Source organism: Ranitomeya imitator, chromosome 2 (genome assembly GCF_032444005.1).
Source record: "Ranitomeya imitator isolate aRanImi1 chromosome 2, aRanImi1.pri, whole genome shotgun sequence".
NCBI lineage: Eukaryota > Metazoa > Chordata > Amphibia > Anura > Dendrobatidae > Ranitomeya > Ranitomeya imitator.
The window spans coordinates 480,715,930-480,733,824 of NC_091283.1; the positions used below are offsets into that span (position 1 = coordinate 480,715,930).

The 17,895-nt window shown below is 41.1% G+C and overlaps 1 protein-coding gene across 1 annotated transcript in view; it reads right to left on the minus strand.

Moving 5' to 3' along the window:
• The window catches only part of MARCHF10 (membrane associated ring-CH-type finger 10), a 93,141-nt gene that overhangs the window by 65,655 nt on the left and 9,591 nt on the right, over positions 1-17,895 (minus strand). Inside the window, exons 2-3 of the mRNA XM_069751345.1 lie at positions 6,812-6,917; positions 3,852-4,004 (exon numbers count right to left, since the gene is read on the minus strand). Of these exons, the coding sequence (XP_069607446.1) occupies positions 3,852-4,004; positions 6,812-6,917 (259 nt within the window). The remainder of the gene's footprint in view (positions 1-3,851; positions 4,005-6,811; positions 6,918-17,895) is intronic.

A 17,895-nucleotide genomic window follows, 5' to 3' on the forward strand; every position in this document is an offset into this window, starting at 1 on the left:
CAATATAGGACAATAACGGACAATACTCTATACTCCTCCTTCTAGACCTGTCCTCTGCTTTTGATACAGTTGACCACTGCCTCCTACTATAGATCCTCTCCTCCTTTGGCATCAAAGACCTCACCCTATCCTGGATCTCCTCAAAAAAAAAAAAAAAAAAAAAGGTTCCTCGCATCATGTTCTCATACACTTTATGCAGTATTAGCCCTCTGTGTCTGTACTGCTACATACTTAGGCAGGTAACTGGTTCATGCAGCTTTACATGAACACCTGAGCCTTACACTATAGCTGGTCCGAATAACTAAAGCAATTGTTACCATCCACCTCTCGTGTCTCCCCTTTTCCCCATAGTTTGTAAGCTTGCGAGCAGGGCCCTCACTCCTCCTGGTATCTGTTTTGAACTGTATTTCTGTTATGATGTAATGTTTATTGTCTGTACAAGTCCCCTCTATAATTTGTAAAGCGCTGCGGAATATGTTGGCGCTATATAAATAAAATTATTATTATTATACCTTTCCAACTGCACATTCAGCGTCTCCCACTCCCGCACTACCACCTCACCCCACCCTCTCTTTGTTAGAGTCCCCCAAGTCTCTGTTCTAGGACCCTTAAGCTACCATCACACTAGCAGTATTTGGTCAGTATTTTACATCAGTAAGCCAAAACCAGGAGTGGGTGATAAATGCAGAAGTGGTGCATATGCTTCTATTATACTTTTCCTCTATTTGTTCCACTCCTGGTTTTGGCTTACAAATACTGATGTAAAATGACCAAATACTGCTAGTGTGACGGCAGCCTTACTCTTCTCAATCTATACACTTTGCCTGGGACAACTCATAAAGTCCCATGGATTCCAGTACCACCTGTATGTTGAAGACACTCAGATCTACCTCTCTGGCCGAGATGTCACCTCTCTGCTGTCCAGAATCCTGGAGTGTCTATCTGTCATATCCTCCTTCTTCTCCTCTTCCTGAAACTCAGTGTGGACAAATCTGAACTCATCATCTTTCCTCCATCCCACAGATCTTCCTTACCTGATTTATGTATCCCAATCAATGACATCACGCTTTCCCCCGTACCAGAAGTCTGCTGCCTCGGAGTAACCCTTGACTCTGCCCTGTCCTTCAAACCGCACATCCAAGTTCTTTCCACCTCCTGTCGCATCCAGCTCAAAAATATCTCCAGAATCCGTCCTTTCCTCAACCCTCAATCTACTAAAATGCTTGTGCATGCCCTCATCATCTCCCGCCTTGACTACTGCAACATCCTTTTTTGTGGCCTCCATGCTAACACTCTTGCACCTCTCCAGTCCATCCTTAACTCTGCTGCCCTGCTAATTAATCTCTCTTATCGCTACTCCTCCGCTTCTCCCCTCTGAAAATCTATTCATTGGCTCCAATTCCCTCAACATATCCAGTTCAAATAACTAATACTGACCAACAAAGCCATCCATAACCTGTCTCCATATATCTCTGAACTAATCTCCTGATATCTTCCCTCACATAATCTCTGGTCCTCCCAAGACCTCAATCTCTCCTCCACATTAATTCGCTCCTCATCTAATCACCTCCAAGACCTCCCGTATACCCCATCCTCTAGAATTCTGTACCTCAACACTTCCGACTATCAACCACATTCGGATCCTTCAGATGGAACCTGGAAACCCACCTCTTCAAGAAAGCCTACAGCTTGCAATGACCCCGCTGCCTCCTCACCACTACCGGAGCTACTGCCTCACCAACATCGGAGCTGCCACAACCACCCAACCTACTGTCTCCTTGCCCACCATCCTGCAGAATGTAAGCCTGCAAGGGCAGGGTCCTCTCTCCTCTGTATCAGTCTGTTATTGTTAGTCTGTTTATTGTAATTTGTATGTAACCCCTACTCATGTACAGCACCATGGAATCAATGGTGCTATATAAACAAATAATAATAATATAGACTTCTAAGGATGTAGTATTACAGGCACGCACCAGATGAAGGATATACAGTTAGGGTAGTTATTTTCAGATTAGACAGGTTTCTTTTCTTTCTAATTCCATAAAATTCAATTCACTAGGTTAAGATATGAATACTTACAAAATTGCTAATGCAAACTATAACCAGATATGACCATAATAATTACAGTGATGAAGAATAACCTAATAAATTGCTTCTATTCTCTAAAAAGCAATTAATTTTTCACTGCTGACAATCACAAGTGAGATTGCAATCATTAGCCGTTAATATAGCAAATCCTGTGGCCAAGAATAGCCTCCAAAACTGGTGTATGGTCATTTTAGATTTTAGTAGAAAGAATAAATGGATTTTCCGATTAATAAGTAATTATCACCGACACACAGGAAGACACACTAGTCGGTTTCTGTATCTCCCGTAAAAACATATGGTTAAAATCGTACACTACCATGGCCACCGATTTAATACTTAACCATTTTGTGGTCGATAAACCTTTAAACGCCACCCTCTCCCCATAAAAACTGCATGTATAGCCCGGCCCTGAATATTGATTCAATGATATAGATGATGGGAAAATCTTTGAGCAGATAACAGATCTTTTTTTTTTCTAGACATGTTCTTTTATGATGTGAGCTGTAGTGATTCAGCGCTACGGTGAATCAGCATATTCGGGAAATGATACAATCCTTTGGAACATAAGATAAAAAAATAAAAAAGCTGTTATTGACTTCTATTCAGGAAATATGCCCTTCACTACTTTTCTTTATAAAAACTTCCGCCTCATTTCCATTAGCGGTATAATTTTTTTCCTCTTTTGTGTTACTGTCTCTATCTGGTTATCGCTAATTACTATACGGCGCACAGCAGTTGTCATCCCACTGCATTAACGTACTTGCATTAAAAGCAAAATCAAGCTTATGCATGCATGTTGCTGGAGTTTAAAAGGAATGTGTCATCAGAAAATGACCTATTGTTTTAAATCATTTTTTTTAAATACTAAATGTTCTTTTTATTTTATTTTTGGTTACAAAAAATCCCTTATCCCTATTTCTATTAAAAAAACAAACAAACTGAAATCTTCCAATTTATAAACTGGCAATTAGGTTGTATAATAGACACATATATCCTGTTATTTGCAGATGACTTTTCAGAAGTCTCATTATTATCACAGACAAAATTACAATAAAAGTTAACACCACTTGATAGGAAATCAAAAAAGCAATGAAACCAGCTCAACAATCAAATTTCTGAGTATGATTGAAACGCGTCACTTTTCCTCTTTTAAGGCGTTTCTTTTTTGAGTCCTATGGAATTTGAATCATGATACAAGAAAGTTTTGAGTTTTATCCCAAAGAGTTGGAACAAACTTCTCTTTTTTTGTAGGATCCCTTTGTACAGCTGATAACACAGGTTCCACCATTCACGATAGGTGATGTCACAGCTCACCCCCTCCTCCCTTCCTTTGCCCAATCAGATCACGCTTATTACATACTTCCATGCAACTAAGTAGTGACTGGATCAGTCTATTCCTGCTAATGTCCATATAGGATTCCTGAAAGAATAGGAAGATCCCAGTGCTATTCGCTGGATGATGCAAATTTAGTATTAAGTAGAGTGGCCAGTGTGAAAATTGTAGTTTTGTTTTTTTTTATTACAGAGAGTGATAATAAATATATATCAAACTATTACACAACATTTTAAAAAATACATTTAACATATACCTTGATTTAAGAAATATGTAATTTTGGGATGACGCATTCCCTTTAAGTGCCTAGAAGAAATGACTGTGATGGTGATGTCCATTGTACACAAAAGAGTAATATAATAAATATGATTAGAGATAATATAAAGTAACTACAGTACATTGCTTTAATAAATAATCTGTGTACCATTACCTGTGGTTTTATGTTCATCCCCTTCTGCCATGGTTTACTGTAACTTCGCGTGGAGTACAAGTTGAAAAGATTTGGGGCATGTTGGGATAAAGCTTGCTTCTCTCTCATTCGCTCAGTAAGCTCTCTTACCTGCTCCTGGTGGCGTAGCTGGGCCTGGAATGGAACATTGCAACTATTTTAGGAGTAAATACATTTGATTCATCTCCGGATGTTAAAGGGACATAGGGCTCATAAAAAGATCTCAGCTAGTTTTTTACTAATCTGTGGGATCAACAGTATCAAAATCAGGGGTCCCCAACTCCAGGCCTCCAGGGCCGCCAACAGTGCAGGTTTTCAGGATTTCTTTAGTATTGCATTGGTGGTAATGTGATCATCTGCACAGGTGATGATTCCAACCCCTGTGGAATACTAAGGAAATCCTGAAAACCTGCACTGTTGGCGGCCCTCGAGGCCTGGAGTTGGGGACCACTGATCTAAACAACTGTGCACGTTTCATTTGCTGAGCCAAAGTTTACTATTTTTCCAATATTTAACTTACCTAAACATTTTTCAATTCTCCCAATTGCCAAAATCTTTTATCTTTTTTATACTTATTGTATCCACACCTGGTCTTAGACTCCTCTACCTTTGCCCGTGGTAAGCATCATGTATTCCCTAATTGATATTATGATGTGCTCGAAAACTACTGCAGCGCTATGCGGCTTGCCATTGATGTGCGATCTTTCACTGCACTCGCACCTTATTGAATGTAACATTTGCACAAATATGGGCAGGTAGAAATATTTGAGTCTTTTTCCTTATGGTATGCCTTCCTGCATTTAATCTTGTGACTTTTTGATTATTTTCACGGAGTAGTAAATTTTTGTATACTTCTGTTAAATAAAATGTTCTAATTTTTTTATATATACCTGATTGCTCCTTCCTTCTCCTGTTTCATATAGTAATTATGGTGTGTATTTGGCTGGGAAAAAAATGCTCAGTATTGGTGAAATGGGGGTGTTTACTTCCAAGCAAAAATAAAATTGTAACTGACAATCTCTTTTTGCTTATGCTAGTGGACAGCTTAAAAGGAATCTGTCACAGTGCTGTCAGTGGTGACTGTAGCCGCACCTCTATGATTGAAAGCTGGCTGCTCCCAGGAGGAATAAAGTGTATTTTCTCCCATTAGCTGGACTTTCTGTACTGCGCTTGGGACCCTTTCTCACTCTCTATTGACCTGCAGATTAAGCCTACATCTGCAGGTTAATAGCGTCATTTAACATGAGAGGTTCCCTTTAAATGTGACCATACATACCTCAGTAACAACTACATCTGTGATCTATGATAGTAATTAATTGGAAATTAAGATTTCCATTATTATTCAGAGCAGTGTACATAGGGCCCAATTCATCAAAGCTTTTACACTAGAATTCTGCCAATTAAAAACTTTGGAAAAGTGGCAAAATGTTGGCACAACGCTAGCCTGGACTAAAATGTAACGGTGCTCACACCATTTTCACTCAGCTCTGACAAACTAAGCAGAGCTGGGGCGATACGGGGGTGCGGTTCCTTATGCTACAAATCTTACTCCAGTAGCTGACTGGAGTAAGATTATTGGCGAGACACAGATGGAGGGACATGCTACTTGTCAGATGCTCCTGATTCATTAAAAGGAGTGTGCCTTTTAATTAATCAGGAACATCTGTCTCAGGCACGCTTCCTCATCAAGACTGTTGTGAACAATGCCAGTCTTCAAGATTTGGGACCTTTGTGTTGGAAGCAAAGGTTTTCAGCCCAAAAAGATGACCTTTTCGAGGAAAAATCTTCATAAAGATTTATGCTCACACTTTATGATTTTACTTTTTCTTACTGTTCATTCAAGTGAACCATTCAAAGGGCAGCCTATGCCAGGAATCTGGCGCACACAGTATGCCATACAGTACATGTACAGTGGTCTGCAGCCCAGTCCCCTCTTATAGCCCTGTTGTCAAAAAGGCAGAATAGAGAATGATTAACCATAGCATCTCAGTCACAAAGTGGCAGAGCATCTAAAGTTACAGAGCTGGTTGCTGAGGTGCATATGGATAAAAAGTCACCAAAACTCCACTGGCTCCAAATCTTCTCTGGCATTGAAGGTGCGCTGGCAGCTCTTTTTTCATGGGGATTCATGGCTGAACCAACTTTATGCCAGTCCGTCTAGGTTTGGCAAATGCCAGAGGAATGTTACCTGCCTGCCTGACTTCCTTGTGTCAACTGTAAAGTTTGGTGGGGGGAGGAAAGGAATAAAACTTGATTTTCAAGGGTTAGCTTCGGCCTCTTATATATACAAAATGGTTCTCAGGATACACTATGAGAATATTATTCCTGTTAAAACTAGCACAGCAGCAACACGTGTGACTTGTATTAATTAAGTACATTTTAAAATGTCTGTTCTGGAAGCGGCAAATACTAATTTGATGGTTTTATATATTCAGAAACAAATCTATCACATGTGATCTGATAAGCAGTAACTTAATGGGACAATGAAATATGCATAAGTTATAACAGGACACAGACAATTAACATCATCTGCCTTTCTTGTCTGTGCCAAGGTAGCAGACAGCTTGTGCTAATACAGATCTGTGCCAAGCAGGCAAAGCCTTATTTATAGCTGACTCACAGTTAATGAAGTCCATTATACAGGAAAGTGCAATGGCGAGACTTACATAGTTATTTGACATTGGAGCATTACGTCCATAAGCAAATGCTTCCTAATTTGCATTATGTAGAACTGCACTGGCCTTTGCTGTCTTTATGGATCAGTTGGAAAGAATCCATAAATCACTACATGTTGCTTTGTTTCCACGTACCCTATTATGACACAGAATCCATGACAAAAACAATTGTTGCATTTTCCATTGCATACACTACAGTACTACCAACGGTATTATTTCCTGGAGGACATCACTGGCTGTTTATGGCGGACTGGATATTTACCATACCTTATATTCTGAATCCATTTTTTGCTGCACATCTTTCATGTGATGCCTATTAACAATTGCTCTACGTCTATCCCAGGTCTTATCCATTGATGATTTTATCTCTAACCTGTAAGTGCAAAAAAAAAACCCAGTGTCAACATTTTCTGTACACATTTTAATTATTTGCAAGAATTTTTCAAAGGTGTCTGTAGAAGAGGATATCACATAGAAATACAGGTGCTTCTGACAAAAATAGAATATCATCAAAAAGTTAATTTATTACAGTTTTTCAAAACAAAAAGTGAAACTCAAATATTATATAGAGTCATTAAAAACAGAGTTATCTATTTCTGTTAATGTTGATGATTATGGCTTACAGCCAATGAAAACCCAAGTGTCATTATCTCAGTAAATTAGAATACTTTATTACACCAGCTTGAAAAATTATTTTAAAATCAGAAATGTCGGCCTACTGAAATGTATGTTCAGTAAATGCACTCAATATTGGATTGAGGCTCCTTTTGCATCAATTACTGCATCAATGCGGCGTGGCATGGAGGCGATCAGTCTGTGGCACTGCTGAGGTGTTATGGAAGCCCAGGTTGCTTTGATAGCAGCTTTCAGCTCGTCTGCATTGTTGGGTCTGGTGTCGCTTCCTCTTGACAATACCCCTTACAGGGCCGGCGTCAGCACCCGGCGCACCCGCAAGTGCCGGGGCCCTGGCGAGACGGGTCCCATTTATGGTAGTAACGGTACAAGTGTACTGTACACACACATGCGCTCCAGGGGGCCCCGCAGCCGGACTACATCCCTGCTGTGTGTGACTCAGTCATTCAAATCCCTCTCCCAGCCTGGCGGAGCACATCCATCATCCCCGGCGGCGCCCCAGCAGCAGGCGGCACAGAGCTCTCTGATAGTTTCGCTGGCGCTGCACAGCTGCAATACTCACCTCCGCCGTCACCATGGATACGAAGAGAGTCACTTCCAGGCCGGCGGTCATCTGTTCTGTCACTTCCGGTCGGGGAGAGCTCATCATCCTAAGAGCCGGCAAGAGCTCAGAGAAGATCACCCATTCCACGTCCACCATACAGGACAGGTCTAGCGGCAGTGCCAAACAGAAGACGAGCAGCAGCTGCAGTCAGGTGAATGGTCAGTGCACCATGTCCCTGTGTCCACAACGGGGGCCTACGGCGCCGCGTGAAGCAGTGAGTGAGTCTTAGGTACCAACGCATTGCGGGGGCGGGGGGATGCAGCCTGCTGAGCCTGGGCCTGCGTGCATCCTGTAATGCCAAGCTGTATTGCTTCACTTCACAGTTTGTGAACCAGGCCTTTCCTGGCTTCTGATCCTGGAGTCTGAGTTAGCTCTCAATGGGAAGATGTTTAGGTCATGTAGAGGCTATTCCCCTCCCTATTTTATCCCCCCCCCGCCCCCCGGTAGATAGTCAGAAGAGAACACTGACCCTTTTACTTTCCAAATCTCAAATGTTGCATCATACAGACTAAAGGCATAGACTATTGACTGTACATACTAAATGGCTGGCTGTGTTATATACTATGTGGGTGGTGTTATATACTACATCACGGGGCTGTGCTATACTACGTGCGCTGTGCTGTATACTACGTGGGCTGTGTTATATACTACGTCTACGTGGCTGTGTTATACTGCGTGGCTGTGCTATATACTGCGTGGGCTGTGCTATATACTGCGTGGGCTGTCCTATATATTCCATGGGCTGTGCTATATGCTGCGTGGGCTGTGTTATATACTGCGTGGGATGTGTTATATACTGCGTAGGATGTGTTATATACTGCGTGGGCTGTGTTATATACTGCGGGGGCTGTGCTATATACTACATGTGCTGTTTTATATACTACTTGGCTGTGCTATATTTCGCTGCTGTATCTGAGCATCATGAATCGTGGTATGTGTTAAAGAGGGGGGCCCACTGAGACTCTTTCACCCGAGGCCCTCAAAAACCTGGAGCCGGCCCTGACCCCATAGATTCTCTATGGGGCTAAGGTAAGGCGAATTTGCTGGCCAATCAAGCACAGTACTGTTGTTTTAAAACCAGGTATTGGTACTTTTGGCAGTGTGCCAATTCCTGCTGGAGAATTACATTTCTATCTCCAAAATGCTTGTCAGCAGAGGGAAGAATGAAGTTCTCTAAAATTTCCTGGTAGACAGCTGCGCTGACTTTAGTTTTGATAAAACACAGTGGACCTACACCAGCAGATGACATGGTTCCCCACATTGTGGCCTCTCCACTCTTCCTCCAGACTCTGGGACCTTGATTTCCAGATGAAATGCTAAATTTACTTTTATCTCAAAACAACACCTTGGACCACTGAGCAACAGACCAGCAATAGACCCATAGTATATAACAAATACATAGCACTAAATATATCAGGCAAATATACCCATGTAAAGTTCCTTATCAGTGGCAGTGTACAGATATATCATATTAGACATGGAACACATGGGAAGAATGCCAAAAATGCTGAAATAGTACCCAAGATATGGAAACATACCAGTGATGAAACAGGGAAAGCCGTGCTGTCTCTCGCCCACCCCGACGCGCGTTTCGGAATTTCCCTGAGGAAGAGCCACTGATGAGGAACTATACATGGGTATATTTGTCTGAAATATTTAGTGCTATGTATTTGTTATATACTGTGGGGACTGCTGCCCTGCTCCCAGTGCTCCATGTGTCTTGTTGCCACTTGTAACCCTCATTCCTGTCTATGTACTTTGGCCAAATATTAATAATAACATAATTTTTTGTACGTTTTGCTTAAATTTGGACTATTGCACTGTTTTTTTCTGAGGTTTAGCTTTATGTTTTTTTGGACATAGAGTATGTCACTTCTTTCAGCGTTTTTTCAGCATTCTTCACCTATTGACTTTAATTGGTGGTGAAAAAATACTGAAAAAACGCACCAAAAACACATCATGTTTTACTGCATTTTTTGTACCAAAACCTGATTGTATGGAATAGGACTTTTTTTCAACACTACACTTTATCAGCATGCACAAGAAACAAATTTAGCATGCCAAAACCGCTGCAAAAAACGCTAAAAAAATGCATAAAAAATGCCGCAAAAAGCTCAAGAAAAATTCCTGCCAAGAGATCAGGTTTTGCAGTAGAAAAAAAAACTGTGAAAAAAACGCCTAGTGTGAACTTACCCTTAAGCCGTGTTCACCTGATGCATTATTTTGCAGCAATTTTCCTAAAATAACATCGAACGGTTTTTGGAAAATTGCTGAAAAAAAAGTGCATCGCAAATGTATCTTGTAAATATGGCTAAAGAGGTCACGGAATTTCAGTGTGGTCCTGCAATGGAATGCCACCATTGTAATAAGTCAGTTCAAGAAATTTGCTCCCTTCTAAAAATTCAGCAATTGACTGTGATATTGGAAAGTGGAAGCATTTAGGAACCACTGTACATCATCCATGTAGTGGAGACCGCGTAACGTTACATACCGGGGTCACAGAGTGCTGAGACTTATACTGCATAAAAATCGCCAACATTCTGCTGACTAAATAATTGCAGAGCCGAAACCTCTGGTATTATCTTCACCACAAAAACTGTGCATTTGGTGCTTCATGGTATGGGTTTCCATGACTAAGCAGCTGCCACACAGTGCCAAGTGTCAGATGGGGTGGTGTAAAGCTGCCACCAGTGGCCCCTGGAGCTGTGGAAGCCTGTGGTGTGGAGTGACGGATTAGACATCTCTTTCAGGCGTCTGATAGACAAGTTTGCATATGGTGAAGGCCAGGACAACATTACCTGCCTGACTGCTTTCTGTTAGCTGTACAGCTTGTGGAGACGGGATAATGCTATGAAGTTGTTTTTCAGGGGTTGGACTTGGTTCCTTAGTTTTAAGGATTATCTTAATGCTTCAGCATACCAAGACATTTTGGACAATTGTAACTTCCAACTTTGTGAAAACAGAGTGGATAAATAGCTTTGCTTTGTACATTGGGCACAGCTATGCTTAAACAGAAAAGTCCATAAAGGTATGGCTGGGGGAGTTTGGTGTGGAATAGCGTGACAGAACCATGACCTCAACCCCATCGAAAACCTTTGGCATGAACTACAGTGGAGATTATGAACTCGGCCCTCTCATGCTACATCAATATCTGACCTCACAAAAGCTCTTCTGAAAGAATGGGCAAATAATCCTAAACACACCTCCAAAATCTTGTAGAAAGTCGTTATAGTGCCAAAGGGGGTAACAACTCCATATTAATGCCTATTGATTTAGAATGGGAGATCATAAAAGATCGTGTAAGTGTAATGTGTATTTGTCCCCATACTTTTGTCCAAACAGTGTATGTTGAAGGTGTATGCAGTTGTATACCTATATAGTTTCATACAGAAGCAGAAAATCGTGGTTCGCATATGCAACGCAAAATAAATGTGCTTTGATTGGGAGATCAAGATAAGGTAGAGATCCATAATATAATTAAAAGCAAACGTTTTGACCCATCACAGACTTTTATAATAATAATAATAATTTTTATTTATATAGCGCCAACATATTCCGCAGCACTTTACAATTAAGCGGAGACATGTACAGACAATAAATTCAATACAAGTTAAGACAATAGTGACATTAGGAGTGAGGTCCCTGCTCGCAAGCTTACAATCTACAAGGAAATGGGGGGACACAATAGGTGAAAAATGCTTGTTATTTCAGAGCTGGCAATTATAATAAATAGGGATTTTCATATAAAGCTGCATGATCCGGTCATCAGCCCGTGTGTTTAAGTGCAATAGTCAAGTATCAAGTGCAGTTATGTGCATGGAGGGTGTGGAGACAGATGAATAGTAGGGTGCAGATTCAGAATAATATTTGGAAGGAGGGAACAGGGCAAAGTTAGTTTACTGAGTAGTTGATGTGGTAGGCTTGTTTGAAGAGATGGGTTTTTAAAGCGCGCTTGAATAGGTCGGGGCTAGGTATCAGTCTGATCGTCTGGGGAAGTGCATTCCAGCAGCACAAGAGAAGTCTTGGAGACGGAGGTGCGAGGTTTGGATAACGGGGGATGTTAGTCTTAGGTCATTTGTAGAACGGAGGGCACGTGGAGGGCAATAGACAGAGATGAGAGAGGAGATATAAGGCGGTGCAGAACTGTGGAGAGCTTTGTGGGTGAGAGAGATGAGTTTATACTGGACCCTGTAGTGAATGGGTAGCCAGTGTAATGACTGGCGCAAGATGGAGGCATCGGTGAAGCGGCTGGACAGAAATATGACCCTGGCTACCGCATGATGGATTGGAGAGGAGAAGAGAGTTGCAGTAGTCCAGACGAGAATGAATAAGAGCGACAGTAAGAGTTTTAGCAGTTTCAAAGGTCGGATTCTGGAGATGTTTTTAAGATGCAGGTGACAAGAGCGAGTGAGTGATCGGATATAGGGAGTAAAGGAAAGTTCGGTTTCGAATATGACCCCAAGACAGCGAGTATGCTGCTTGGGAGTTATGATTGAACCCTCCAGGGTAATTTCGATGTTGGGTAGAGTGAGGTTAGTAGAGAGGAGAAACACAAGAAGTTCAGTTTTGGAGAGATTTAGTTTCAGATAGAGGGAGGACATGATGTTAGAGACAGAAGACTTTTGTCAAGGTCTATGTACAGTATCACATGAACTAAATGTATTGATGCCTCCATTAGTGCATTGTTTTCCTATTTCTATTATCCCACATTCTCCAGTATCCTACCACTGAGCACCTACCTGGATACAGTGGCATGTATAAGTTTGGGCACCCCTGATCAAAATTACTGTTATTGTGAGCAGTTAAGCAAGTTGAAGATGAAATGATTTCTAAAAGGGATAAAGTTAAAGATTACACATTTCCTTTGCATTTTAAGCAAAAAAAATATAAATGTTAATCTTTTACATTTTAAAAATTACAAAAAGGAAATGGGCCAATGCAAAAGATTGGGTACCGTGCATGGTTTGTATCTAGTAGCACCCCCTTTTCATTATCCATTTGTAGAAGCCATCCTCTTTTCCCATAAGAATGTAAGTCCGCAAGGACAGGGTCCTCTCCCCTCTGTACCAGTCTGTCACTGTAAACCTGTTTACTGTAAATGATATCTATAACTCTTTATGTAACCCCTTTCTCATGCACACCATGGAATTAATGGTGCTATATAAATAAATAATAATAATAATCCTCTTTTCAACTTCTGCTTTTTTACAAATGGTGTCATGTTTGAATCAAGAATTTGTTGAAATTTCGTTGAATTCACTCTTCCCTCTACTTGTGAAATGTTCCCTGTGCCATTGGCTGCAACACAACTCCAAAGCATGATTGATTCACCCCCTTGCTTAATAGTTTTTCATGAAATTATGTGCCCTTTTTTGTCTCCACACATACCTTTGATCATTGTGGCCAAAGAGTTCTATTTTAACCTCATCAGTCAACAGGACTTGTCTCCAAAATGCATCAGGTTTGTTTAAATGTTCTTTTGCATACTTCTGACTCTAAACTTTATAGTGAGGATGCAGGAGAGGCTTTCTTCTGATGACTCTTCCATGAAGGCCATATTTGTGCAGGTGTCTCTGAACAGTAGAACAATGTACCACAACTCTAGAGTCTGCAAAATATTTCTGAAGGTCTTTTGCACTCAAGCAGGGATTCTAATGTGCCTCTCTAGCAATCCTACAAGCAGCTCTCACTGAAATTTTGCAAGCTCTTCCAGACCTTATCTTGACCTCCATTGTTCCTGTTACCTGCCCTTTCTTAATTATATTTCGAACTGAGTAAAGGACAACTTGTATCCTTCTACTTTGCGGGCCTCCACCATTTTCATTTTCAGAGTGCTAGGCAGCTGCTTAGAAGAACCCATGGCTGCTGTTTTTGGCACAGGGTTAGAAGAGGCTGGGTCTTTATAAAGCTGGGAAATTTGCATCACCTGGCCTTTACTAATGATGATAGAGAACAAATCATAACCCTAACAGACTAATTAAGGTCTGAAACCTGTTTCAAAGTTATTTGAGCACACAAATCTCCAAGTGCGCCCAAACATTTGCATCGGCCCTTTTTGTAATTTTTAAAATGTAAAAAGAAACAATTTTTTTTCTTTGCCTGAAATACAAAAGGAAATGTGTCATCTTTAACTTTAGGCCTTTTAGAGATCTTTTCATCTTCAACTTTCTTAATTTTTCAGAATAACAGTAATTTTGACCAGGGGTGCCCAAACTTTTACATGCCACTCTAAGACTTAAGTGACAAACCATAATCTCTCTCTATAGAGTTGGTTACATATGTCTACCATGGGCTATTAAAAATGTACAATGCATGGCTTATGATTTTAGAATGCAATTGTAATGACAATTGTGGTTGGATAGTGAAAGTCTACGGATACGCGGTTAAACATATAAAAACAATAATAATCAATTGGTAAAGTGATTTCCTGCATTAAAGAATAACAGTCATTATATTAAGAAAACTACAGTGGTTAGAATATTCCATTTTTTACCAAAAGCTGAATATAGACATAAGATAGTAATTGACTAAACAATTATAACACTTACCTATCGTCTTTCTTTCGTCCACCCACCCCATTATTTGAACATGCGAGTCAGCTTAACATGTATGTTACCTTAATGGGGGAGATTACCAGTGACTAAATGCATCTAGAGCAGCTTATCTCTTCTCATTGGAGATGTCATCTGCAGGCTATTAGCCATGTCATCACATCCTCCAACAGAGGGTCGCTACAGTTGTGTTTCACCCAAAGGGATCTCTGTTTATGACTACTATAAATACCAATGGGCTCTAACTTGAAAATTGACATTAACGGATATTTTAATGGTACCTTCAAATTTTATCTTTCAGAAAACTTATGACTAGTTAGTCTGGACAATTAAATATACTTTCCATCTGGTAGTTTTTAGATCTTGTCCTTCAAAATGAAGACACGCAGCACACATAAAGCTTGGTACTTTTTATGGTAACTTGTACCAGGGGAGTTTAACATACATTGTTGAAATGAACATATTTTATGTGTATCCTGCATCTTGCCATATTAATTTTCTATAATGCTGTGTACAGAGACTCAATTTTTTCCCCTCAATTAAGCGTGTTCTTTAATTTTTTATTTTAGGGTATATTGATAACCAAGGCATATCCTGTACGTATTTCACTTTTTTACATACAGTATTATGCTCACATTGGGACAAATGCATTATCTCCTTTTGTTTTTGCACTTTTTGAATTTTTCCTCCACTTCTTTCAAGATCCATAACTTTTTTATTTTTCTGTCTACATTGTTTTGTTGGGTGAGTGGTAGTTTTGAGTAACAAAGTTAGATCTAGTTCACCGTAAGAGACATCTTGGAAGTGTTCGGCAACCAGAAACACTGCGTCAAGGCGTGGAACAATCGTAAAATTGTTCATCGATATGTGAATAGGCTTTTATTCACACAAAGTGCATGGCAGAGGATAAAATCAGCAGTACAGCTAGAAGAAATGCGATATCAATGTGTTTCGGGTGACAGCCCTCCTTTAGTCATGATGAATATTGAGTAACACCACTCACTTTGTTATATAACATACTGAAAGCAAGAAAAAAAAAATCAAAATCAAAGTGGGGTGAAATGGTGATGAAAATCCAATGCCATTATTGTTTTTCTTTTTCACGGGGTTTATAGTCTGGTAAAACACTATTCTTCATGTCAGTACATTTGTGGCAATACCAGATATATATTTTTTCTTTATTCAGAAATTTATGAAAAAAAATGTTGGTTTGTGCCACTATTCTAAGAGATCTATAACTTTCTGTTTCTGTCCATAGGGTTGCCTGAGGGCTTGTTTTTCATGTGTAAGCTGTACTTTATATTGATACATTTTTTGAGTACATAAAATGTTTTGAATGCTTTTTATTGCAATTTTGGGGAGGTGCGGTGACCAAAAATAAAGTACTTTTGCCGGTTTTAATGTTTGAGTTAATCAATATTATATAGTATATATATATATATATATATATATAAAATAATAATAATGTTATTTCTATAGCGCCAACATATTCTGCAGCACTTTACACTTTAGAGGGGACTTGTACAGACAATAAAAGACATTACAGCATAACAATAATAACATAAATCAGATACCCAGAAGAGTGAGGGCCCTGCTCGCAAGCTTGCAATCGATGAGGAAATAGGGGAGACCCGAAAGGTGGATGGTAACAATTGCTTACATTGTTCGGACCAGTAATTAAAAAAATGTCCATAAATTACCGAGCTGGCACTTCAAATAACTATGCAACAACAACCAAGACCAGCTAAATGGGCTGGTCAAAAGAAGAGAACCAAGCTATGTATAAAACTAGAGAACTTTATTATCAACATCTAAGCTAAAATGAAACGGTTTAAAACAATAGAACGCGCGGCATACCCTGTAGGGGGAACTCCAGTACTATCCTGATCAGTAAATAAAGTAACACATATACTATCAGTAACCCAATCTTATATAACAAGTCCCAAGCTATGTTATCAAATACCAAATACACACAACAGAGGATTATGAAAACTATAAAGGATACATGATGAAAAGATGGGTACTGTAAAGAATGAAAACGTAAAGAAAAGGTGGCCCAATGGAACCTAATATGCAAGGTAAGTGCCTATTATTATGTAAGAGTAAACGCTGAATAGCAACGGATTTAGGTTATATTACCTCACTAGCTGTTTCCAGCCAGCTAACGCTCGGCACGCTTATTGATATCTAATATAAACCTTGTGATATCTCTCTCTATCCTTATCAATCTGCTCAGGTGTTCGTTGATGATAACCAATCCTACGATTTTGTTGATATTGTTGTTGTCGATCAACTACTGTATCGTTGTTCGGATTTTCCTGCAGCCTGTGAGATGGACCTGGCGACTCTTCTTGGCTCATTTTGTTTGGGAGAATGCGGATGCAACTAAATGTACGTTTACCTTGGCTGAAGTGGTTGAATTACATAGAAAGGAAGTGCTGCATGTGGCAATGTGGGGGGGGGGCGGAGCCTCATGTGGTAATGTGTGGGGACGGAGCCTCATGTGGTAATGTGTGGGGACGGAGCCTCGTGTGGTAATGTGTGGGGACGGAGCCTCGTGTGGCAATGTGGGGGCGAAGCCTCGTGTGGTAATGTGTGGGGACGGAGCCTCATGTGGTAATGTGGGAAACGGAGCCTCGTGTGGTAATGTGTGGGGACGGAGCCTCATGTGGCAATGTGTGGGGACGGAGCCTCATGTGGCAATGTGGGGGCGGAGCCTCGTGTGGTAATGTGTGGGGACGGAGCCTCATGTGGTAATGTGGGAAACAGAGCCTCGTGTGGTAATGTGTGGGGACGGAGCCTCGTGTGGTAATGTGTGGGGACGCAGCCTCATGTGGTAATGTGTGGGGACGGAGCCTCGTGTGGTAATGTGTGGGGACGGAGCCTCGTGTGGCAATGTGGGGGCGAAGCCTCGTGTGGTAATGTGTGGGGACGGAGCCTCATGTGGTAATGTGGGAAACGGAGCCTCGTGTGGTAATGTGTGGGGACGGAGCCTCATGTGGCAATGTGTGGGGACGGAGCCTCATGTGGCAATGTGGGGGCGGAGCCTCGTGTGGTAACGTGTGGGGACGGAGCCTCATGTGGTAATGTGGGAAACAGAGCCTCGTGTGGTAATGTGTGGGGACGGAGCCTCGTGTGGTAATGTGTGGGGACGCAGCCTCATGTGGTAATGTGTGAGGATGGAGCCTCGCGTGGTAATGTGTGGGGACGGAGCCTCGTGTGGTAATGTGTGGGGATGGAGCCTCGTGTGGTAATGTGGAGGGATGGAGCCTCGTGTGGTAATGTGGAGGGACAGAGCCTCCTGTGTTAATGTGTGAGGACGGAGCCTCGCATGGTAATGTGTGGGAACAGAACCTTATGTGGTAATGTGTGGGGATGCAGCCTCCCGTGGTAATGTGTGGGGATGGAGCCTTGTGTGGTAATGTGGGGGGCAGGATTATGTGCGGTAATGTGGTGGGGGTGGGATTATATGTGGTGGAGGGCGGGATTATCTGTGGTAATGTGGTGGGGGGCGGGATTATGTGTGGTGATGTGGTGGTGGGCGTGATTATGTGTGGTTATGT